Source organism: Dermacentor variabilis, chromosome 11, assembly GCF_050947875.1.
Source record: "Dermacentor variabilis isolate Ectoservices chromosome 11, ASM5094787v1, whole genome shotgun sequence".
Lineage (NCBI taxonomy): Eukaryota > Metazoa > Arthropoda > Arachnida > Ixodida > Ixodidae > Dermacentor > Dermacentor variabilis.
Window position 1 is genome coordinate 105,406,901 of NC_134578.1, and position 25,946 is coordinate 105,432,846.

The following is a 25,946-nucleotide window of genomic DNA, read 5'->3' on the forward strand; positions in this document are numbered from 1 at the left end:
CACACACGAGAATATTTCGCAAGCCTCAAATGTTCCTGCTTTTACACTAATACGTACATACGTCCATAGCGTAATCTAACTGCGTAGGTGCGCGCACTCAAGAAAACTGTTTGGTTGTGTGTCCATCAAAAAAAAAGCAACACGTGTGACAAACATCCGCTAATCTTCATCTTATCGCCAACCAGCTAGGGCAATTAGTCTTCGCGAGTCTTGAAAAAAAGAAATGAAACGGAAACGCATGCACGGCGGCATCCTTACTATGCGCACCCCTGTGAGCACTAAACTAGCCAGAAACAAGCGGTCGCCCTTTGAGCGATTAGGAACGAGATAGCCATGAGTTTCGCAAGCGCAAGAAACCGAAACCGCCCGCGAAGCAAAATCCAAACGGCCGCCCGCCCGCGCGCACGCCAATGCGCGAGCGGTAGCATTTAGACGCGCGGGAGCAAACTAGCGCTAAAGCAAACCATGCAACGAAAACCGAGAGAAGGAGGCGCGCGAAAAAAATTCCCTGTATCCCCACATAGTGGCAGCACACGGCAGAAAAGAAAAAGTTATGAAATTGCCGCGCTTTTTAAACGTACAGACGGCGCCGTAAATATACGGCGTCGACCATTTTCGGACTTGTTCGCGACGCCGTATATTTACGTAATTGACCGTCAAAGAATTAACGCTACGAGCTCGGTACTTCAACGTCACGAATGGCTTGCATGTTATCAGCGTGACACAGCATTCTCGACCGGAAAGTAGGGAGCGCCGAGTTTTTGAAAAAGGAAACGCAAGCAAGGCAGCAGATGACGATTATCGTTCTGGGACAAGCCCCGAAGGGTGCAAACTTTTAAGCGTGTATAATGTACTATTCTATAACTGTAATGCTCTGGTTATATCAATATATTAACTCTGAAAAGTGTTTTTATTCCTGTTTTCGTTTGAATACATGACCGCACTATTTTTTTGTACGCGGATGCACGCAGGTGGCGTGCTACGTCCAAAACGCGCCGCTCTTTTCGTGTTGGATAAGCGTGGCCAGGAGATAAGCACTCAACATCGACGAAGTTAAAGCCAGCCTTTTTCATGAACATTTGTAGAAGTGGTCGGTAATCTATACCAAGCGTCTCGTTTAAAGGTCCGCATTGTATGAGACACGACGCGCGTTCGCTTGCGGCGGATTTAGACGCGTAACCGCCAGACGGAACGCCACATTGGCCGATGCTTCTGCTAGAGTCTTCTACTGTTCCTACAACGCGGACGCTTGGGTCGACAGCGTTTGTCTGATTGCTAGAGGTAAGTTTAAGCCATATGCCATTCGTGACCACAAATACGGTTAAAATGACTTGCTGATTACCCAGTTGCTTAACGAGCGCTAAATCGCGCACAACACTCGCCCAGTTTTACACTCCGCAACACGAACCATGCTCATTTCTTGTTTCGTATTGTGTGTGTTTTTGTGCTCGCTATTCCGCACATATGCAGGCATGCAATATGTTAAACGTTCAAGTTGTTAGCGATGAGTAGCAGTTTAGTACGCACTCGAAGCGTTGACAATATATGTTGCCTAAAGTAGTGCTCGGCGATTGAAACGCGCGCTGCTTGGAGCGCATGGCAACTAGTTCTTTTTGCGCCACTTGTAAGCGCTAGGGACATACCGAGCTGAAGCATTGTGGTATGCGCAAAATCCGGGAGCATTTATGACTCATTCTGGCTGCATTTGGCTGCCGAGCGATTGCCCAGCCACTGTACCGGTGGAGCAGAAAGCGTCGGCAGCCATACGCACTGAGTATCGCGTTGCAGTCGCTGAGCACGTACTATCGCGCTCAGTATGAGCTACACCGCGCGAGCGCGTGGCCGAGCGCTCTGCAAGGTTGTACAGTGGCGCCGATTGTGCCGTGTTTTCGAGCTATCTGGAGAGGGTGTAGCTGTTCCAGCAAGCGCGCTGGAACCCCTCGTCCCCGTTTATCTGAAGGACACCTTATCTGTTTCTTGTTCACTTTGATTTCGCTGAAGCAGAAACTGCAAGATCATGCAGCACTTTTGCCACCGACCAGACGTGGCGTGCGAAGGTTATCAAAGACAGCGCTTTCTTCGTCCAAGAAGGGCTGTGCGTTTAAACATGATTTTAGCACTGATAATGCGCCTCAGCGTCCAGCGTAAAAGTGGAAGCAGCCACGACGTGGGCCATGCATTGTTTTTGACAGTGTTAGCATAGCCCTGGTGCTAATGCGGCAACGCGTTGCCATTGCTGCCACCGCCGTTCTCCGTAATATAGCAACATTTCACATTTGGCCGGAGCATCCTACTTTGTTCATTTGCCGCAACTCCTGGGGCCATGCGTCATCTTCATAAACTTCCCACCGTGCGTGATGGCTCCAGAACACACCACCCCTTCTTAAGATGCATTAAATGGTTCCGAAATTTTAGAGTGCACTATCACTAAGGCCCCAAACCCCGATTTCGCCGATCATTACCGGTATTACCAGAATACACTAATTTCCAATCAGCTCATCCAGAGGATACTTTTGCTAGATATATAAACGCAAGGTCATGTGCAGGTTCTTTTTGTCTAGGGTACTTAATTGCCATTCCGAACAGTCGTGTGGTTTGGTTTGGTTTATGGGGTTTAACGTCCCAAAGCGACTCAGGCTGAGAGATGCCGTAGTCGAGAGCTCTGGAAATTTCGACCACCTGGGGTTCTTTAACGTGCACTGACATGAAAGAGTCGTATGATTAGTCAAAGATATATTCAGCCCAAATAAAAAAAAATTTGGTTCGCACTAAGACAGCTTGCATGCTGTAAATGCTAAAACCTGAGATGAATTAAGAAGTCGATCACTGTTGGACACCCGGGACATTTTGTGAGCTGATGAACGTATTTCTTTTTATTAATCTGACACACCAGATAACACCCACTGTGCGGACCGACGCGGGCCCGATTACGAAGTTTGGGCGTTGACCTATGGCTACAGTTATCATTTTCGAAACAGATATCAAAACCAGCCTAAACGAGGGTGAAGGGGAAAGCAAGCAAGTGGAGGTGGTGCGAGCTTGCTGGAACAGCTACACCCTCTCCAGATAGCTCGAAAACACGCCACTATCGGGGCCACTGTACAACCATACCGAGCGCACGGCCACGCGCTCGCGCGGTGTAGCTCATACTGAGCGCGATAGTACTTACTGCACTTGCCCGGGGACCGCTTATTCAAGCTTCTTTTGCAACTTTGATGATAAAGACGTATATGGCATTTTCGTGCTTGCACAACAGTTCGAGGGCGCATAGAACTCCGTTGTTTCAGTCGTTCGAAGCACCCCACTTTGAGGGCAACCTAAAGCTACTCTGCGGTGAAGTTTCACTTATTCTAGAGCAACTCCGCGGCCTCGGTGTGTTCTATCTTAGATTCCGCTGTTGTCTGCAATCTTGTGTCGGAAAACTTTATTGCAATTAAAACACGGAATCGTATCTGTAAGGCATTTTTGTCTAGCTTGGTCAAGACGAAGTTTGACACTATCTGAATTCGTGAACTTTCTGAGCACCTATGATGCTCGTTTAATATGCATATGAGATCACGCCTAGCAGGTGACAAATAGTGGCTTGGTTATGTCTATTGATAAGAAGTTAGGATATTGAAATACTTGCAGCCTTACTTAGCTACAACCAGCATGACAGGTATGTTACTGACAGCATGCATAACTCCATTCATGCTGCTGTCCTGCCACCTACACAACAGAATGGAGTTGCAATCCTCGAAACAATCTTGCTCACTCCTTGCTTTTCTTTTCGAAGTGTGCGTTTAGTCAGTTTTGTCACAATATATATATGCTGTACTGAATAAAACGAAGGTGACAAAGCAGGTAATTTCAATAGAAAATAACATGGAAGCACTGGTAGCTGGAAGTCTGAGTAGCGTGCAGGCCAAAAGCAAAGTTCATACCCATGTGATGATGTTTCACATAACGTTGGGGGGGGGGGGGGGGGGGTGTACTGGTAAGATTGGACAACATGGAATACTACAAGGACAAGCTGGTGAGCACTATAGATGAGGTTTGAAGTTGAATGATTGCAAATGAAAGGTAGTGGTGCCGCAGGTGGTCCTTCATAAGACGAACAGACTTGGGCCTTCTGCTGCTGCCATGAGTTGCATATGTGGATCATTCAGTGAGAAGGAGGCTGCATCTGAGGAACGGGTGACAGAGCACAAAGAGGATAACACCGCATCTGAAATGAAGGGTGTGGCTGAAGTGGCGCCTTGGTACTCTGTCGACAGCTAGAGCTAGACCAACTCCCAACACACGCTCGTGGCACAGATTCCAAAGAAACAAGAGAATGACAAGCAAGGAGAAGAACTGTGAGTGGAGTCACCATTGGCAGTCGTGCCCACTTGTTTGTTGCAGTCAGAAATACTTGAACTTGTATCCAGCACAAGGTTGTAAAGTAACACCATACTAAGTGCTAATGCCAAATGAAACTGTTAGGTCATGACGCAGTACGTCTTTAAGAGCCAGCATGAGTGTGTCAATGACAAAGGACAATGTGACCATGACTACCATTGCGTGGGTCGCGTCAGAGCTGGAGCTGACAGATGAGAACCAGGACCTGGTGGCGGAATGCATGCAGCTCTACACTGAGGGCGTGCGCAGAGTTCACAATTCATCATTGAAGTTCAAAAGAGTGGATGCTTGGGCTTGTTTTTGTTGCTCTTGGTTTGTGCATCACTGAAGACATGTAGCAAGGACGACATTGCAATATGTGACACGTTTGGCCGGGGTGAGACCTTCTGCGTCTCATCAGGCATGCACAAGAGCATGAATGAGGAGGACGTCAGGAACAACAGTGTTTATGATAAAAAGCTTGAGGACAGCATGTTGCATAAGTTGCTGCAGCAAAACGTGAACAAGGTGAATGCAGGAGCCAACGTTTCGACAAGTGGACTTGTCTTCTTCAAGGCGACATGTCGCCTCGAAGAAGACAAGTCCACTTGTCGAAACGTTGGCTCCTGCATTCACCTTGTTCACGTTTTGCTCATCGTCTTGAATTGCCATCTCCTGCATTCCCCGTCTTTCCCCATAAGTTGCTGCAGAATCAGGTTCCAAAGGACTCCTTACTGTGGGCAAACATCTTTGACAGCTGGCTCATGCTGAAGACATTACTTAGCCGAGGGGCACATGACTAAAGAGTGTACTATCATGAAGGCTACGTCTGCATAGCAAGCCACCACTAGCTGCAAAAATGCAGTGATGAAGTGGGACAATGCAGCGTTTACCCCACTGGCAGATCGAGAGGGGGGCTTCCCGAGACATGCTCAGGCTTCAGCAGCAGCAAAGCTGTGTGTGCAGTGATCGTCGTATGACCCCTCCCACCCTTTCCTCTGTTTTGGTGGGAGCTCCTCCACCCTCCCCTGGGGCTACTCTGATGCAAAACATCGAGGAAGTGGGCAGTGCTAAGAACTTTGGCTGGAGACTTAACCAACGACTTGCTTGTTCCACTACAAGCCTGTTCAACATAGAAAGGAATGACCTCCAAGTGTTGGCTAATGCTGTTTTGTACCAGTGAATCTTGTCCTGTGACGTAAACTAAGTGTGGTAGTCCTTGCTGACAGTCCCGGCACTGTGCAGGGTGTTATGGCGTGTAAGGAAGAGGATGACAGAAGGCAGATGAATGGGAAAGTACAAGGAAGTGGAACCTTTAACGGGCCTGTGACGTTTGCTTCATGCCGGTGGGCTCATACCGGCAAATACAAAATGAAGACATGGGCTTATATGTGTGTTAGAATTTTTTTACACGCTTTGCAACCTGACTTCACTCTCATCAGCAGCTAGGCACTATGCTATCGATGGCATTTATGACTCCAACTGCTGGTGGCTGGGACATGGTGACTAGCGCAAAGGTCCAAAGCCAGCTTTCTGCCTGTGTGACATTCTGCATAAATATGTGTCTAGCTGTGTGTGGGACCAGTGACTTACTCAGTCGCCATTTTCCTTTATCATTAAGTGCTCCACAATAGAAGTAAAAATATCATCCACGAAAGAAACAGGGTGAAGAGGAGAAGTTCTAATTGATTGGAATCAAGCTGCGTAGGCAAAGTAATTGCATATTGCGGTTGCAGCATTTGACTCTAGTTTATCTTGGACCTACTGTATTGTTCATTTGTGGAGAACAAAACTTCCCTTTGGCACATGGCAAAGGTTAGGGACACTAATGAGTTGTCTTTGCGATCTGGGAATGTGGTTGTTTGTTATAGAAAGAAGATACCTCTTTGTGTTGTTTATTGATATCTGTGACAATTGTCTGGGTAACATATGCACAGACTACTTGGGTTGCAAAATTTTACCTCAGGGCGGTTTTTGTGTCGGGTCCCTTCTCTCGACTTCGTCTGTCCTGGCGTACAGAGCCTATCATGTGAAATACCTCTTATAGGTGGAGCTGTTTCATTGGAGTGAAATCATTTCTGAATACAGTGAATTATGTACTTCACGCTGTTGTACAATGTATAGTTGAGGGTTTTACATTATACTGTCTAGCCTTATCTAGATAAGACCCCTGCAACAACCACAAATCTTTTCACTGAGCATAAAAGTAATGAAGTTGGTGTTTCAGTGTCCCAATGCCCTCTTTCTTTTCACACAATGTTGTGCTTGTATATTGTGTTCAATGGAGGTCATTGTAAATATTGTGTCACCGTTGTCTTTTATCATGCTTAGCTGGAAGGGATGATATATGTACCAGATCTCAAGCATAAATCAAGAAAATAGAAAGTGAATGTGAGGTAACATCACCCTTTTTAAGGCTAAAGGATTTAACATTCATCATTGACCGAATCTTGCCAAATCCAGGACCTAGACTGACCTAGGCTCATTTATTCGTTCTCGCATACTTCAAGATAGAAACTTTATCAAAGCACTATCTTGCAGCAAAATCTTTGGTCACGTTCAGTCGCATGCTTAACACCGGTGTGGAGATGACTTCTATTATCATTCCCGCAGCGATAAAAAGTATTTCTGCCATAGTACCGGGCACAGAGAATTGGCGTTTAAACTTCGAAGATACACAAGGATTATCTGTTCTTTCTTTGTTCGCAGTATTTAAACTGCTTGAGTTATTTTGCAGATGCAGCAAAAATAATTGGAATTAGTATGGTGGCATTTGTGCAACAGGGCAAGACTATTGTGATAATTTGCACTAGTTGTGTATGCTGCCACAGACCTTGATAATGCACAATTTTGAGAACAATATGTGAACGAAACTGCCATCTGTCCTGCTTCATTTGCTCGGTTTGTTTTTTGGTAGTTCACAAATGCCAACACTGCATCCAATTCCAAGCGAAAATCTCCTGTCTAGTGCTGGTGACAGGGGCCACTGCTTGTTTACGGTCGCTATTATTTGAGGATTTGTTTTATGGGTTTTGCATCGACCAATGTTGTTATTCCAGCACCTTTAATAGAAAATTATGGGCTAACCTGTACTTTGTTACTGCTCAATATTTGTAACAAGTTCTAAATATTTCGGTCCACATTGTAGAATGAAACATTTGCATTTGTCTGGATTTCTGTTTTCAGACATCCAGGAAGCCAGTTCATGTCTCTCCAAGAGCTCAGTTCTTCTATAGTGAGGTGTGCATACACTAGTGACCCCCTTTTCTTTTTCCTGGATAAAACGCGCAAGACAATGTACAGTTCCATTCACGGGTGTAGGCAGAAAAATGCAATTTTGCTGCAAAGTCTGAGCAAGAACGAAGGAAGCGAGAAGTACAAAATATTCTTTCAAAGTTGCTGTTATAGAAACTCTGGTCGCTGTATACACTGGTTTTGATGTATATTTCCTCTGTTTCTTTTTGCTTGCTGCTGTATATTCGCATGAACATTTCTTATTTAACTTTTATCTTCCGTTTTTTATTCAGCGCTGTGTGCTATGTAGATATTGTTCGTTAACATTGCACCATTGATTGGTTCCCGGCATGTTCCTTTACCTAATGCACCCACCTGCAGGGCTTTAGTGCTGTTGTACAAAAAGTGAAAGAGGAACCTCCCTAAGCGGGAACTGTACAAAATATACATAGCTTTAATGCCAATCGGCATGGTGCGGAATGTGTTATGCATGATAATGAATTGTGGGCAGTTATAATGATGTTGTATGCATTTTTTTTTATTTATGTGTGCATAAGGAGTACAAGCAGAAAGATGCACATATTTACATTGCTGAGCATACACATTCTGCAACACGCCGACTGCCCTATAATACTACGCATACCTTTGACCGCACCCATTCAAGGAAGCTCTGCTTAATTTGTTTGCGAGATGCCCGGTGTGGCATAACCAACGTGTGCATGCGTAATTAATGCACGAGTGGTGCATCCTGTTGTTTTGGCTCCCCATTAGTTCACCTTCCATTCTCACTGGTCGGGTATTTATGTGAGCGTACCATACTGCCACTATATCACACTTTTTGTATAGGCCTAGGCATTTCTTGCCTAGGTTTAATGCCTCCTTTCTACATAGGGTGTATGGGGAATGGTGAAAGCAGACAGGCTTGTAGAATGGTTTGCGTTGGCACGCCTATTGTGATCGTGGACAGTGCGTGGTTTGTCACCGTTCACTGGATGGCAGCTATCACCTGCGCACACAATGAGCTTAAACTGCACATGCTCATCCTGTATTGGGAAGGGGGCTTGGCTTCACACGAATTTTTCGACTGGCAATCCTATAATACGATGCATCAAAAACTGGCAGCTCCCACTTCATGCATTAATCGGGGGATAATTGAAGCTTTCTTTGATGTTTACAGAAATGTTTTCACTTCTCTGTAGCTCAACGCTTCTCGCTCATTGCATGGTGTGGTCTGGACCTCATCACTTCACTTCTTTGTCCGTACTGGGCTGCTTTCGTTGACCACTTCTTCACTTCTTTGTAGCTGACTTCTTCAGTTTTCTCCTGCCCCAGTGTAGAGTAGCAAGCCAGAGCAAGCTATAGCTAAGGCCAACCTTTCTGCCTTTCTGTAAATAATTGTTTCTCTCTCACTTGGCAACTTAACTACTTGTCTTTTGTTCTGCTTGTCTATTCTGAACATGCCCATTCTTCATGATTAGCTAAGAATGTTCACAGGCCCATTTGCTAGGATTGTGCGAGCATTCAAAACTTTCGAATAACGAAATCGGACAGTGTCCTATTCGATAGGGTCTTCAAATCGGATGGTCACTATTTTTAAATGTGAATATTTTAGCAATACTTCAAGACACTAACTGTGCCAAAGTAAACATTCAATGGAAGCAAAAGTACAGTCAATTTTCACCCCTGTGGACATAGTATAGACATAAAACATAAGAAATTGCGTAGGGAAGCAGGCTACATCACATAGGTAGCCATGTTTACCAGGCTGTAGAGCGATAAGTTACAACTCCTGAATAGCCCTGTGTATGTGAAGGAACTACCTGTTTGCTCCGTTCATGCTTTTAATAACGCTTCATAACGTATTGTGTTTAATGACAGAAACTTGATAACTGAGATGTGAGCATTGTTTCATGTTAGTTGTGATAACAACTATTAATTCCTATAAAATTATCTGCTTGAAAAGTACTCGATTCGACTCACTTCTAGCACTATGCAACTTGTGTTCAACTTGGTTTCAAAAATCACTATTTGCACAGTACTACAATTTTCACATACCCAGTGATCCAAGTTGTATAATTGGCAAAACAGCTGCAGCCGACGACCATAAAAGGGGGAGGGGGAAGAGGCAAAAAAAGCTTCGCTTTAATAAATATGAATGTATGACTAGCTTCCATGCTTTTGTGGTGCTTGGATTTGAAAGAGGTGACAGCGCTGTTATTTTTGTTCCAGCATCCGGAAAGTGAACGCAGCCCACTGCCTGTTTGCAGCTTCACTGAGACATCATGTCGAAGCCGGTGGGAATAAAAGCAGAGTCCTCGTCTCAGGGTTGGTGTTGCCTTTTGTGCACTTTGGTGTTGCTTACAATGTGCCCTGTTCCCTGGGTGCTCGGTGTGTCAGTATGCGACGAGGCCTTGCAGTGCCTTTTATGAGAGGTGTGGAACGTGTCTAATATCTGCTGGTCATCTACCTGACGAGTCTTTTCTAGCAAAAAGCTTTTTGGATGGGCCTCGTATAGGCAGAGTGGTCGGCAACATTATGCTCCTGCTGTCATGGCCTCGCACCCTTTCCACTCTTTTCGTATTGTTCAAACTCCACTGAAATACATGCCACTGTGCCCAAGCAAGTGTCGCCCACCATGCTCCGTCCTTCTTGGTGCCAAACTCTGCATCAGTGTGATGGTAAGGCGGTGTACCACGACTTTTAATTTGTAACCGCTCATCTCGGAGGCCGTGTTATCAGCGGCGTCACTCACCGTCAGATGGGGGCACTACCACATCAGTAATGATGTTTCTCCATCCTCTGCCCCTGCTTTTGTTAGAGCCATTGCTTCGTGGTGATGTCTAAAGTAATCCTTCCAGTAGCCATGGTATTTACTCCGAATAAAGGAGGCATATGTGTGACTTTTTAAAATCTCAGAAAAATCAGACACCCTTTTCAGTGAAATTGTAGACTTGCAGGTGCATTATCACGATTATCATCATCATCAGCCTTGTTATGTCTACTGCTGAATGAAGGCCTTTCCTAGTGATCTCCAGTGACCTCTGTCTTGCTCCAGCTGACCACATCGTATCCCTGCAAATTTCCTAGTTTCCTCACAGATCCTTGCTGTTTTACACTACCCTTCTCTTGGCATTCATTCTGTAAGTCTGGTAGACCACCAGTTATGTGCGCTATGCACTACATGGCCTTCCCAATTACATTTCTCCATCTTAATGTCAACTAGAACATTGGCTACCTGCTTTTGCTCTCTGATCCACACCACTGTCTTTCTGTCTCCTAATGTTACACCTGTATTTTTTAAATTCCATCGCTCCTTGCGCAGTCTTCAACTTCTTCTGAAGCTTCTCTCATAAACTCTCTTCTCACTCAAAATTTCTTGCTCCATACATGCTAGTACTAATGGCTAAATAGAATGATTGTAGATATAGTGTCGTCAAGCGCAAATACGGGCGGGAAAAAACTTAGTGTACAGGACAGACACTCGTTTCTTTCTGCCTGTATTTACTCAACACTACATGATGCACCAACTGGCCCAACAGTCTACACTAATGATCGTACACTTTTCAGGGGGAACGGTAAGGCTGCTGGTCATTACTTGCATGTGCATGCGCAAAGATGAATAAGTGGCTCAGATGTTGATGACAATATTAGCTAGTGACTAAGCAAGTTTATCTGCTGTGTTCAAAAAGAACTGTTGCTGGGCCTATTTAGGAGAAATAAATTTTGTGTCACCTTGCAGTTACTTTTTTTGAGCATGCACGATTAGAAATTCATTTAGTTATTAGATTTTTCTATATTCTGTCCCTCTTTTAATTGACGGAATCCATGACACTTTAATAGCAGGTGGCTTTAGTATTTTTTTGTCTTCTGTATGCAGACCTGCTGCAGCAACATTGTGTAGCTTCTTTTAGTTATCCATAGCGAATGTGTAAAGCTGCTAGGGAGAGCCGCTGCCACCTATTGAACTACCAAAGAAAGCTGTTTGCAAAGTGTTTAGGATGGAGAACAACTGTCACATCATCCCAACACCCTAGCACGACCTATCAATAGTTTGGTTCCACCTAACCGTTCCTCAGTTCAGGTTCACACCCCCCTTACTGGATCTCCTCTTGACGTGAAGTAATGCCTTTTTTTTCACTTTACATAGTTTCAGATGAACCCCTGTGCGAGGAGCCACCAGACAACGATTGTGTTGCCCAGAGACATGAGCAAGATGCACACGAAGTGGTATGATACTTGCTGCACTGTGATTGCAAAAATTTTGTTTTTAAAGAGAAAAATAGTTTAAGCTGTATTAGTTAACTACTGCAATACCAAACAAAGTAATTCTTACTGTGAGAAGAGGTTTGGTAAGCCAAAAAGAAAGATGCGAGAACTAAATACTGCATGGGGCAGCACTGCCTTGAACTTCCTGCACTATCTCGCCATGACGTCGCAGATTTTGATGGTGCCTGTTTTTCAATTTTTTCTCAATAAAGATGCGCTGCTGTGTATTCCATAAGAGCCAAAGACTGAACCGCAAAGCATCAGTCTTTGGCTGAACCTTTGCGATTCAGCCAAAAGTTGTAATTCAGCCACACTGTAATTCTGCCTGCTATCACAAATAGGTGATGGCAGGCAGAATTACTTGTCTATGCAGAGTTATGATTGCAATTAGACTGACGGAGTAATGCAATTTAAAGAAAGATATGATTACTTAGTGTCTCTCCTTTAAGTCCCTTTAACACTAAAAAAATTGTGTGAATGCTATGCACCGTAGGAATCCATTGTGCAAAACATTCTGCAAGTACTTGGCTATCCAGTATTATTTTGGTTTCTGCAAAATTATACCAGATGGACGAAGGAGTTCCTGCAAATTGAATAGTTGTGTATCCGTGCGACGAAAGCAGCGCAACAACAGCCACATTGTAGGTGATTGTAATGCGGCAATAGCATGATTTCCATGCCAGCTGTTCAAGGCAAGCCTACAACATGGCAATTGTTGAGTTCTACATAGTCAGAGGATGAGCATAAGCGAGATTAATGCGGTATTGTGTCGTCATCAGTGACTACGTATTATACAATCATACGTACGTATGGCTATTTCATGTGGTGTATGTCAAGAAACATCATTAACTTGAGTGATCGTGAAGTCTGTACAACGTTGCACAGTTTCTAAGTAACGTAGGCTGCTACAAGAGAAGTAATGGGCAAAGTGGGCCAGACCCAGAGATGGTGCGGTTTGACGTGGCGCCTCAAGGCATGAGCTGTCACAAGGAAAGAAGATGACAAAGTGACATTGGGTGCACGTGCCAAGTGTCTCGAACAGCTGGCTGGCATTGTAGCAAGAGAAGCACCCGCGTGATTGTGGCCTGATGGTTAGAGTACCCAGCTGTGGCGCGCAATGGCAGAGGTTCGATTCCCACATCAGTCGCACATATATCTTCTTTTTTCTATGAAAGCTAGGCGAGACAGGAGCCTGCCTACATAGATCAATCTACCAAGAATGAGGCAAAGAATGTTTTACATTAAAAAGAATGGCGAGGGGTGATTTGTCTAAATTGTTGCTAATAGTGTTTGAGATGGCCAAAGTACTATTACAGCTGAATCCTGCTGCAACAAAATTTGCAGGACACTTGATGAAAATCGTTGCCGTGTAATCAGGATGGAAACAAAAAATGGCTGATTTATCTAGGAGCAGTAACTGTTTTATTCTTCCTGATTTTTTTTTCAGCATTAGTGTAATGCTATACTCATATTCTGCGAGATTGTTGCCTGCTGACATCACCATGAATTTTGGTGCCTAATATGCTGAGTGCACCAGGAACAACTGGTATACGTGGTGTACCTTTCACATCATGTGCACAATCTTTTCAAGTGACCATAAGCAGAAGCTTTCACACCAAGTTGCAGTGGGAGAGCGATTGCACTTGGCAGCATGCATAAGCACAGTCATTTCAGAAGTGCGGTACAGGCCCTGCTGTAGCTGTAGATGTTGCTTGTTTATTTATTAACATACCTACATCAGGGTGTCTACCAACTGGAAAAACCGGAAATTCTCAGGGATTTTAAGTAGTCTGGAAAAACTCGGGGAAAACTCAGGGAATTTGTCCTTTTATCGGGAAAATTAGCCGTAAATTTGTTGAAAGAGGACGAAAGTTGCGGCAAGCTGGCACGAGTAACAGACAGCAATCGCAACAAATCGTCTTTGATGGCCTTTCGTCAGCTGGAGTTGCCAGTGTACAGTCAATGACCGACTTTCCAGATGCCTGATAATTCGGACGGTTTCGCGGCACCACCACCCATAGAATCGCTGTATCAGAATGTCTCAAATTTCGCACGCAACAACCCGCCGCCGTCCGATTTTACGGCCTTTTTGCCATAACCACAGGTGCTAAACGGCATTAATCAAAGCCACCACCGCTGCCGTTTTGATTACCTCACCACCTCAAACCAGCGCTCTCACATGCAGATCCGCTGGAAGCCGCAGCCACCACTGCGGCAACGCTAGGCCTAACTGCTTAGATGTTCCCTATTAAGCTTCTTGCCATTGGGCGACGTGTTTTTCATTGAAAGAATTCACCGCTGTCAGCAATGGCATTGACTCCGCCTTTGTGGTCCTTGCAATTGGCTTTGAAGCCCGGAAAGCACTGCGCATTGCATAACGCCGGTTCCCGAAAGTCAGCTTCGCCTCTGTACAGAAATGTTACTGCGTAAGGCATACGCAAGAGTATTGCAGCGAAGCATAACAAGCTTGAAAAGGGGCAATTGCCATGGGACACATTATGTATTCCTCAATTATACACACGTGCACCCGATATCTCCTGTCACAGTACGAGCACCAATATGTCTAATAAGTGGACCGGTAGGCCTTCAGAGCTTTTTTGAATGTGCCTGTGGCGGTTTGAGCCCAAGGGCAGTAAAAGACATGCGTGAATTTTTTCCAACTGGCCGATTTTTTGGATGTTTTCGTGGCCCCTAGGGACCAAGAAGATGCTTCAAATGGTCTGTGGGGCGAACACGTGGTGGAAAGAGGATGAGAACAGAAAGGACTTGCGCATTGAGGAATGAACTGGAAAGGAAGTGGGCTGCGGCCGCTTTAAAAGAGTTTGAGCTCAAAACACAAAGTTTTGGCTGACGCCGAGGTGCAGGTGTCCCTCATACAAACCAAGATAAACTTTTTAAAGCAGTGAAGCACAACACTGAGCCGGACAGTTGAGGTTGACTTAAGAGCTTTTGCGACAGGAGGAGGAGGAGGAGGAAAAGCATTTATTAAAAAGATAGGACAAGTAGGTGTCTTCCTGCTTATGTGGGAGACGCCCTTAGTCCAGGGCTCTTGCTGTCTCCCGGGCCCTCCGCACCAGTTGCTGTTGTGAGAGAATCTCAATTATGACAAAGTTTGGGCCCCATACCACTGAGCTTTCTATTAATTGATAGAAACAGCTTATATTCGAAAATACTTGCTTCTGTATGCATCTTCTTTTTATTCGTATTTGAGAATGTCCGACTTGATTTGCAATTTTTATCGAAGAAATTTGATTTGCTGTGCATTTTCCCAACCCCTCCCTTTTATTCTCTTTTTGAATAACATAAACACTACTCCTCAGTATTCAAACTGGATTAAGTCATTCTTTTTTAAAAAAAATTTTCATTTGCTTACTGGAGAGTAACAGCATCAGGCGACATGGTCGTCTTGACATAAAACATAGTTCTGTGTCGCTCAGGGAAATTTGCAAAGGCACTCAGGGAAAGCCGGGAAAACTCAGGGAATTTGGAAATGTCAACTTGGTAGACACCCTGTACATTCACCCTGAGGCATTGTCGTAGGGGGGTGTTAAATATTGGTAAATGCAAAAAGTTACAAGCACAGCATAAAAATATGTCTGATCTGATTGCAGCGCTGGACACAGATTACAGTGGAACCAGCAGGTGACAGCGGCACACTCAATCAAAGCAATTGAAGTCATGTTGCACTCATGCGCAAATGCTGCCAAAGCGCAGAGAAAACATCAGTAGGGGCGGTGACAACAGTGTCGGGAAGGGCGTTCCACTCTTTAATAATTTGGGGGAAAGAATGACGCTTGGAACACAGATTTAGGGGATGAATATTTGCCACATTTTTGGTGGTCTCGTTGAAAGTATGGATGTTGGAGTATTGCAGCTTCCTAATTAAATCATATATAAATATTTGATGAAAATGACCTTTGACCATCGAATCAAATACTGCATATTTTACCATTTGTATGCAAAGTGAAATATAAATGTTAATAATATATGGGGTTTTACGTGCCAAAACCACTTTCTGATTATGAGGCACGCCGTAGTGGGGGACTCCGGAAATTTTGACCACCTGGGGTTCTTTAACGTGCACCTAAATCTAAGTACACGGGTGTTTTCGCATTTCGCCCCCATCGAAATGCGGCCGCCGTGGCCGGGATTCGATCCCGCGACCTCGTGCTCAGCAGCCTAACACCATAGCCACTGAGCAATGAAATATAAATGTTATATAGTGTATGTAGTCCATGTGTTGGGCAAATAAACATGGCTTATTCACGCTGTTTGGTAGACAGAATGCAATTCAGAATTGAATGTTTGGTCATGTGCTTGTGAGAAACAACTCAAAGTTGATTGTATTTGCTGCAAAAGTATTGTACTCGCTTGAACTTGTGTTTCGGAGCAGAATGGCTCATATACTGGAATGAGTTTAGTGTCCAGTGCAGTGTTGCACATTGTTTTAAATGTTTGCAAACGTAGGGATGTTAGCCAAATGGGCAAATAGTAGCTTGCTGTTCCTAAATCAAGATAACGAATTTGTAGGCTGCCTAGAGGCCAAGCATCTGCATTGTATGGCTGGAAATTATTCAGAAGCTATGAACTTTATTCACTCATTGAAGAACCAGTGCAGCAAACCACAGCTCACTTGCAGCAGAATCGTTCGCAACAGTCACTCCCTTGCATTGGTGTTTTTGTAGGCTTTAGTAAGTGCTGTCAGCTCTTACGAGTCGAACAGTGACAAATATTGGACTATGTATTTCGAACAGGGAATTTTGAAATAGAATAAGGCTGGAATAGCAAAGACTGCTTGTTTTGTATTTAACATTTAATATTTGCACAACTGTAACTACAAGCTTCCTTAAAGCTAAGTTCACATTGGGCCCACCACAAACATGCAAATGGAAGCCGATGAAGCAGTCGTCTGGAGAGATGAGAGGCATGTTTGCCATGGGGGGGGGGGGGGGGCTCTGCCTCGTACGTGTCACCAGATGGGGCAGATTGTTTCTGTTTTTTACAGTAAAGCTGCACGGTGTTACAGTTCAGTAATTGTTTTCATGCGTGGCAGCGTAGTAGGTGTCAAGAATATGGAGGAGGACGTTGTTGCAGTATTTCACAGCATGATGACAGGGTGGGGCAAGGGTGCTGTGGGGATTTGTAAAATAATTTGGGGAAATAAAAAGGCATGGTCCAAAGCTTTGTACATGTAGCCGACTGAAATTGAATCATTGTCACTCACTTGGTTAGGCCCGCCATCTTGTGACAGCACCTCGCCATAAACCCGCAGGCTTCCACTTGACGCTTTTGTCTGTGACGCCCTAAAAGCCTCCGTGTGCTTAATCATGATTTTGCGGTTATACGGTCGACCCGTGTGGGTCCACATGTGTCGATGTCATGGAGGAATGACAAACTTGAAGCGAACACGCGCACTTGCATATTCGAGAACAGAAAAAAAGCATTTAATAAAAATAACAGATAGAGATCATATAAAGAAAGAAAGAGATCGGGACGTGCTACAGGAAAAACAAAGTATAACAAGAGCTCTGCATGAGAGAAACAAAAACTAAAATATTCTACAAGATGGACCACGCTCAATTACATGTATGACAAAGAAAAAAAAAAGTGACCCTTATATGCCTCGTGCACCGCCTATGGAGGCGCCACTGATAGCCATCTAGCAGGCGCTTCCAACGGTATGTGCGGGAGCAGTAGCAGACGACAACCCTTTGCAGCATGGATGGCTGAAGTTCGCGGCTGTGATTTCTGCTTTGTTCGGGCGCCAGACTGCTTCTTCTGCGGTGACAGCTGTAGGGAAGAAGCTGACCTCTGCGAGACCGGGTATGAACACAATGTTACCGGTATTTGGCACAACATGGTCCACATACGTGCTAGGTGCGTCCCGCAGCCAAACGCCATGAACCCCATTTACGTGAAGTGGAGCTCATGATAAATAGTCGATAAATTTTGTTGAGTAATGCGATGTCTCGATCGTTCTTTTTAGATTATACCCTTGCCGTAATGCTCCTTCTATACCTCAATAATAAGCACCCGTCGTTAGTGCAGACTTACATCAAACAAATCCGCACGGTGCGATGTCTGCATATGCCGTTGTGATTTTTCTGCCGATGAATACATGTGACATCGCCGAATAAGTGCACTCGAAGTCGCCTCAAGAAGAGTAATTGCGAATTTATTGATGGAAACGCGTACACTAGTCAACGAAGTCACCAAACGCAAGGGTTAATAAAAGCGCGTGTTAGTGCTGTACCGCCGATGCAATTCTGTTGCATACACCGATGAACTGCCGTTCCCGCTGCAGCTTTTCCAATTTTAAATTCCCCAAGGCAACTGCTTGGAAACGTACAAAGCTAAAGTCTGATTAACTTTTCAGTACTTTCTTTTTATATTACTAGAGAGAGGTGCCACATGATATATTTAAAGGCAGGGCAGCGCCAGCCAAAGTAGATGAGCACTGGCGGCAAAGCCCGGTTTAGTCCTCTGCGGTATAAGCATAATAAGAAAGAATTCGGTTGAGTACGAAATTCACATGCAAAAAGGGACTACGTTGTGAAACAAACAAATCACTCGGTGCGGGAAGTCTGCTCAGACAGCATCAAGGTGTTATGATTTCCCAAATGTCACGTGAACTTTTTAGCGAAAAATTGAACAAAAATACCATATGCAGCAACTGTCAGCAATTCTCGCCCTGAACTGCCTGTTTTCTAAACACATTTCCCAAAAAACCACAATATCTAAGATGCCCTCGGGTGAAAAGAATAAAGCTGTTAAAGAAGCACTTGCTTGGTATCATTCCGATAAGACACCGCGTGAGTTATACCCTTTACAAATGAGGCAGCATGAAAACCTCGCAGCTCAATAGTATGAACAAGAGTCATGCATTGAGCAACTAGCAACATTTAAACATGTGTGAAGCCACGCATAAAATAGTAGATGTGAAAACATGAAGTGCGCGACAGCTGGTGCGAGGATTTACCGGGCCACATAAAACCAACAATTTCAGTTCTTGCAAACTTCAGGAGCTTTAACATGCAACACAATGCGCTCATGCAGTCCTGCTGCCTAGCTAGCGCATCGCGGTAAAGAAGCGGAAAACAATATAAGCGGCAAACAGCATTCTGAACTTTAGCGAAATGCCTTTAAACCGCATGCTGCACGGCAGACGAACTTCGTCGCTTATGTGCCTATGATCGAGTGGAAAAAAACACCGACGCGACAAAGGAAAGGATGAGAACAAGAAATTTCCCACCGAAACGACGATCCATTGCTACCGTTGCTCCCGCTGATGAAGCTTTGCGGGGAATGATCAGAGCCGTATCGCTGGCACGTATTCGCTGGCATTTGAGCCCCCCACCTGGCAACAATTCTTCTCCGACATTCTTTGAAGCTTTGGCCATCCCACACATGCGAAGGGCATTGCCCATTTTGCTCTGAAAACGTGAATAAGACAGAGAAGCACTGTCAACGACACAATAAACTACGGCTCGCGGCTGGCTCCTCACCCGTGTGTTCTGCGCAAGGCCGCCACCAGTGGCGCATCCATCGGTGCAGACTACGCGTATAGAAGTTTACACTCATCACGTGGGTGCCACGCAGCGCACACTATTCCGGTTGGAATTATACACATAAAAAACAGATGGAAAAAAATTCTGTGCAGACAAATTGTCCATCCGCTGGTTCTCGCATATCGAAGCTGACTAGATGTTGAAGCTGGGCTGGTGACTTGGGTCGACAACGATGATGAGCCTACAAAACGGGTGCCCACAATTCTTGCGGATACCAAGTCACCGCCTCGAACACGCATATCCTTCGACGACCGCATCGATTGAGGTCCGAAAGTGTACCACCTGCACAAGCAAAAAGTTCCTGCACACGTCTGTACTTATGTCAGCCACCAGCATCCCATTGCATTCCTTAGGCGCAAGGAAAGGGCAACGCCCCGACAGGTGGCAGGAGAAAAAAGAAAGTGGGGGAGGAGGACGGTACGCGGCTAACGAAGGGGCCGTGGGCCAGGTCTTCGACTCGAGCGTGTACCTTGCGGGACAAAGGGCACATAGGCCCGTCAGCCGTTTCTGACAGTCATCCACACTTGCCATCACTTTTTCTTCTGTTTGCCTAATGAAATGAAAAATACAATCTGGTTTAGTGCAGAAAATGTCTAGGAGTGTTGTACTTTCTGCAGTAGGAAGCAATAAGACAGGTGGAAGTTTTGTAGCTTACGTCAAGAATGCACATGCTTGTTTCGTGAGTTAAATTTTAGTTAATATTGGCGGTCTTCCTCTACAGTCACAGACTTCGGCAACAAAGCCCTTCTCTGGGCTCCTATGCAACTACGGTTTGTGTGAAAGGTGTCAGCAATTTTCTCGGCCCATGTGGGATCATCACTCAAACATCTCTTGTGAATGGTCTCGTTTATCCTTTGTGTGCTTCTCGGGATGGTTACCATGGCATTGAAATTCAGAGGTGGAAGCACTGTGCTAATTGCGACATCTTGCATCGCACATTCAAGCTGTGCCATTCTGCTCCAAAACAGAAAATTTGAATAAAGTCACTAAATTTAGCAAGACATGCACGTTCAGTAGGAACCACAGAGTCATAGCCCTGTGTTAGCTAGCGTTTAGCAGTCGTGTCCTATTCTAGGCAATCTGTTTTAGCGGCGGCATCCTTGTGTGTTTTTGCATAGGGCATTGCGACTCTGCCTGCGGGAAATTACGAAACTTTTTTTTATACTATTCAATGCATTATGCATGTTTATAAGCTTTACATTATTGTGAACTATTTTGGCCAGCCAAAGATGATTTGACATCCTACAGGCACTCTTTTTATGCGTCAGTCAGAACAAAAAAAGGTGCAGTTAGCCGAGTGAATAAGTCGTACAGTCCGCTCAATATGTAGCTCATCAGTTTACTTATACCAACACATTTTGGAGAGTTCACTTGTGCCTTATGAGCAAACGTACTTTAAATAATCGCATGCAATGTTCCAGATCTATTTTGCATGTGCACTCATGGGATGACATTGTGGGCGACAGACACTGTGCTTGTTCTCGTGAAACTTCCTGACTGCAAATTTCCAATGGCAGTCATGATCATAACTCAGTTTTCAGTTCTGGCTACCCTATTTTCTGCGCTACCTTACCACACTAATTTAGCCTTTGCTGTGGCAGAATGCGTCAGGGATTGAGTTTTGGTTTAGTCACTGTTTTGTCAACCTTAGTGGCCAGGAGGTCATAAAATGCTGGTCAAACTGGAAACAGTTAAAAACTGTGTTCGTGACAGTGATGACAAATCATGCCTTTGGCTTGATTGAGTTGGAGAATTCGAATAAATCATCGTTTGGCATCTAACATACCGGTTGCCATTACACATTGGCTCTATGGGGCCCAACAAGTGCTGCAAAGAAGTCCGAATAATTGAGCAGGTGAAAAAAAAATTGTTTGGTGATTGTATAGGACCAGGATACTGGGTGTGGCCAAAGAAAAGAAAGCCACTGAATAATTTTTTTTTTCTTTCTTATTCTTGTGAAATTGTTCTTCCCTGTAGTCAATGGGAAAAATTGGCAAATATGCAGTGATTAGGAAAGTAAGTTTACATTTACTATCTGGTGGGTTATTAACTAACTTTAAGCAAAGTCATGTAAAGAATTCTTTTGTTAAGCTCCTTGTATTTCACTCATAGTGGAGCTTTGCCAAGCTGCTTGAAATAGCTCATCTTGTGCTTTAAAAGTCCACAAAATGCTCACATTGAAGTGCACAACACACAATAATGTGCCTGCACCAAACCTGTTCCAGATTGGCGAATTGACAGGTCCAAAACCTCTTTGGCCATTTGTATTCTTGAGCCCTGCCTCGCAAGATATGTATGTCTATAGGGGCCCTGAGCCACATTTTCTCGAAGTCAAGAAGTGCACCTGAAGTTAAATCAGTCTATTTCGCAAATGCTTTGCTGCAAAAAGTTGTTCAGTGCGTTCAGCAGAAGTGGAGTTATTCGCAATAAAATACACCCACCTCGTGGTGCTCCCACTCCTTCTTTAACCACTTGCCCTGTAAAAGCTATGGCAGAGATGGGTGTGCCCACAACGCTCTGCCTATTGAATGTCACATAAGGCGCAGTTCAAAATTTATTTTGGATGCTGACGTAGACGCCGCTATTTCTGATTTTGGTGCCTACGACGTGCCAAGCGTAGCCAGACAGGCCAGATGCGGTTGTCCTCGGCAAGCTGCATCGCGCTCAGCCAGCGGACTCGTCGCAGCACCCCACGGCAGCTGCGGTATCTACGCTGCGTAGCAGACAGACCACCGCTACATGCAACTACAGCATTTGCTTTTTTTGCGTGACAGGGCTGGACTGTATGCGCAGGCTCATATGCTCCAGTCTGGCCGTGATATGTGGTGCGGACCAGCTTTGTCCTGCACCAGCTTGACCGACGGATAGTGGCCACATCCAACTTGTGCACTTTTAAGCGCTGTCAATAGCTTAATCATTACGAAGCAAAGTCTGCCTAGGCGTCTAACCTGGAGGGGCAAGAAGTCGGCGCATGCTGGCAAGCGTGCATGTGGTATGACTTTAAGTTTTCCGTGGTTCGAGGCTAGTTGAGCGTTCAGAACTAGTCAAAATGAGCGAGATCCAATGGCTACGACACCGATAAGTAGGGTGGCCAAAGTTTAATTCCTACATGTGCAGCCGTGGCCGAGCATGAGCAGACGATAGTCGCTTCTTCTGGAACTATGCAATATTAGGGAAATTTGAAAACATGTTTTCACTTACTTTGGCCTCTTAATTAAACTGCGTCATTAAATATACACAGTAACAGTAGGAAGAAACACACTGATTCAAACACCCTTCTTGATAGATGTCAGTTATTGGTCACTAGTAGCCGCATATTGGAATGTGCTATATTACGAAATAAACTAACCAGAAAAGAGTGAAGAGCAGGCTTCTGTTGCAAAAAAAGCATTTGCAAGAAAGTGGACTTGGCGCTCCGCTTGCGAGATCCACATGCCCTGCTGGACTGCAAAATTTGGTGGAGATGTCCACAGCAGCGTATTCTATCCACGGACTGCTTTTATCTCCAAGCCTGAGGGCTGGTTCTGGGCCCCTTTAATGGGAAGAAGCAATCTAATTAACATGTTACATGAGAAAAACAAACACAGTTACACAAAAGACTTGATTCTTTAATCTTCCGAAGGCACACGAGAGAGAGAAAAAAGAATTCCTTAGAGAGGAAGAAGGCGAACAAGCCAGTGATAGGCAAGTGCTGCGCGCGAAGGATGTGCTGCTGAATGCTGCACCAAATTGCCATTTATCGCTTGTATTGTGCCACACCTGCACCGACATGCACCTGCTCCGAATATTCTAGCGGACGGAACAAAACAGAGCAACACTTTAAACTTCATTGGCGCTGAAGTATTTGAGCATATCTAAGGTGCCACCCAGGATCCCCTTCCCTTTGTGGTTCCACCAATGTCTATAGAGAACACGGAAGTGCCGTGGTGAAGAAGTCCGAATAATCGGAGCGGGTGCAAAAAACCGATCGGTGACGGACATATTGCGGTGGACAGACACTTCGGCTGGTTGGCTGAAATGTGCTGTTCTTTATTTTTCGCATTTATTGATGCCTATTTGTCACTGTGCACTTCTGTGGTGCAATATTTCTCAATACTACAAGTACTAGATACTTGCGGACACTTTGTGATCAGTTAGTGGTATCTATAGGCCTTGGATTAAGTGTTCTACGCCTGCTGTGTGTAGTTTAGAAATAATTATTTTATATAATTATGGTGACACACAACTGCAAGGGTACAGCTGCTCGACACGCCTTTGTGCATGGCGCATTTCATTACGATTAGGGGGCCCGGACATGGGGACAAAAAAATTGCAAGAACGGGACCAGTGGACACGAATGCACAAGCTGCACAACATAGACGCTATTCCATCTATGATCTATGCCTGCAGGGACAACAACAAAAAATGGCGTTCTTGAAATGAGCGGCTGTACGCATCAACGAATGGATGTAAATTTGGCAGATGAAAGGGATAACGAAGCCAATGACAGCTTGAGAGGAATAAACTCTTTATTGAAATGCTGACTTAACTGTGAATTTGGGTTAAATCTGCTTTTATCTTCATTTTTTCTATATAATAATAAGAAAATGGAGCGGCAATTTGAAGAATGAAAGTTTCATCTTTATCATGACACAATTTTTTGGAAACTACCTACTCATGCAGAATTTTTTTCCGTTAATTGCATGTTGAGCTTTCTCTTTGCACGAGAGCAGTAAGTTACTGCTCCAAAGCATTGTTCCTTACTCTAAACGGCAAATTTTTCTGCTACGAAAGCTTATATTTCTGCTCCGGACTGCTGTTTTTTTTTTTTTTTTGGCCCCAAAACTGCTACAAAAAACTGCTCCAAAAGACCAAGTGCCACTTTTATCTCTCATGTTGCACGATTAAGCTTGTGAACATAGAACTTGATAATAGCAACTGAAAGCAACAGAAAGCGTTACGGCAATACAAGAAATGTGCTTACTAATGCATTCTGTAAGTGGCCAGCGCCCACATTACAGTGACACCTTGATATAGCAAACATGTATATAACGGATTATCGGAAACAAAGGGATCTGTGTCAGGCGCAACTTCCTTATAGCGAGGTTAAACTGCACTGGCATGCGAAACGACTGCAGGCTTTTGCAGTCGCTACTGGTATTGCAAGTGTATGACAGGCACAGAAATCAGTTTGCACGAGCTTTTGTGTTGCTGCGTTATTGAGCAGTGCGTACGCCCGAAGAAATGCAAGCACTTTCCTGATGTATTCAAATCTTCGCAGTGGAGTCTCTCGGAGGAGGCACCTGCTGCTCAGGCTGCCTCCAAGGTGAAAACGGAGCTTCCGTGCGGCGACAATGGTGAGCCTGACCCTGGTGCTCTGTTCAAGGGCAGAGCAGCTGCATAGATCTCGATTTTTTTACTGAGATTCCAGTTGATTTGCAGCCGGGAGTTCCAACAGTGCTGGGACAGCTTCACTGCAAGCATTAGGATGGAGGCACGAATTGCACTGGTGGAATCTACTTTAACAGAAACGGACTTATCTGCGATCTCGCGTGGTAGATGTCATGATTCTATTGAATTCATCAGCTGGATTACTTGTAGAGGGTGGACACAACTTGAGCAACAAATTGCAGAAGTATGTTAGCTGTTTAGTTCTTTTAGTGTTGGGTGTCTTTCTGAAGTGCAATAAACTTAATCTCTGTATAAGTAACACATTATAGCAGGCTTTAAATTCAAATGCTATCTGTTGGCGCTATGTTGCTGAATGCTTGAAAATTTATATTCTGAAAACTGCCATAGGATATAATACATGCTAATTATTTTAATAAGATAATTAGCATCCCTCAGGCAATGTGGTATCTTTCCCAAATGACCATGAATGTTACTGGATAATCAAAGGACAACAGCTAGTGGACATTTGGATGTTGTGCGGACATCCGCATATATCCGCTCAATTTGCTACATACATTCGGGGAGCTTAAGGCTCAACCAAAAGGGTTGTCCAGCAAAGATCCCATGGACGTCAAAGCCGGATATTTGGATTTCCAAGAGATGCATACAACTGGCCATTTGCTCTTTCAATATGCCTGCGGGACATCCATAATATGCATATTTGAGAAATATGGGTTGTCCGAGTGATGTCAATGTTTTTTTATTAAGGGGAAAGCCTTAAGTGGCTCATGGGTAGAAAAATTCTTTGTCTGGTGTTATCAGAAAATTGGCCGTCCGGCATTATGGCACCAAAATTGGTGGTGTCACTTGACCATCGGTAGGAGTCAAACCCACAACCTTTGGCGTTAACCCCTTAACTGTTTTATATACTTTGACAAAATCCATGCACAATCTGCTGATTTAAAAAAAAAATTGATGTCTAATATTTTCCTTCTAAAAGGCGAGTTTTTGATGTTGGAAAGGAAATTAAAGCACATACTAAGTCAAATTACCATAATAAACTTTATTGCTCATGATAAATGAGGCCGGCTACCTGCTGGTAATCAACGATAAGAAACAGAGCAAGGGCGCAGTTGGAAAAGTTTTATC

General features: G+C 44.4%; 1 protein-coding gene across 11 annotated transcripts in view; it reads left to right on the forward strand.

Moving 5' to 3' along the window:
• Positions 1–881: 881 nt before the first annotated feature.
• Positions 882–25,946, forward strand: part of LOC142563987 (uncharacterized) — a 128,325-nt gene continuing 103,260 nt past the window's right edge. For 2 of the 11 annotated variants that reach the window (XM_075674752.1, XM_075674761.1), the window contains exons 1-4: positions 885–1,281; positions 9,823–9,918; positions 11,741–11,820; positions 24,688–24,763. In XM_075674752.1, coding sequence (XP_075530867.1) covers positions 9,876–9,918; positions 11,741–11,820; positions 24,688–24,763 — 199 coding nt within the window. In that variant the 5' untranslated portion in view covers positions 885–1,281; positions 9,823–9,875. Of the gene's footprint in view, positions 1,282–7,580; positions 7,600–9,822; positions 9,919–11,740; positions 11,821–24,687; positions 24,764–25,946 lie in introns of those variants that run through there. The other 9 variants (XM_075674757.1, XM_075674756.1, XM_075674760.1 and 6 more) reach the window with 9 other exon arrangements.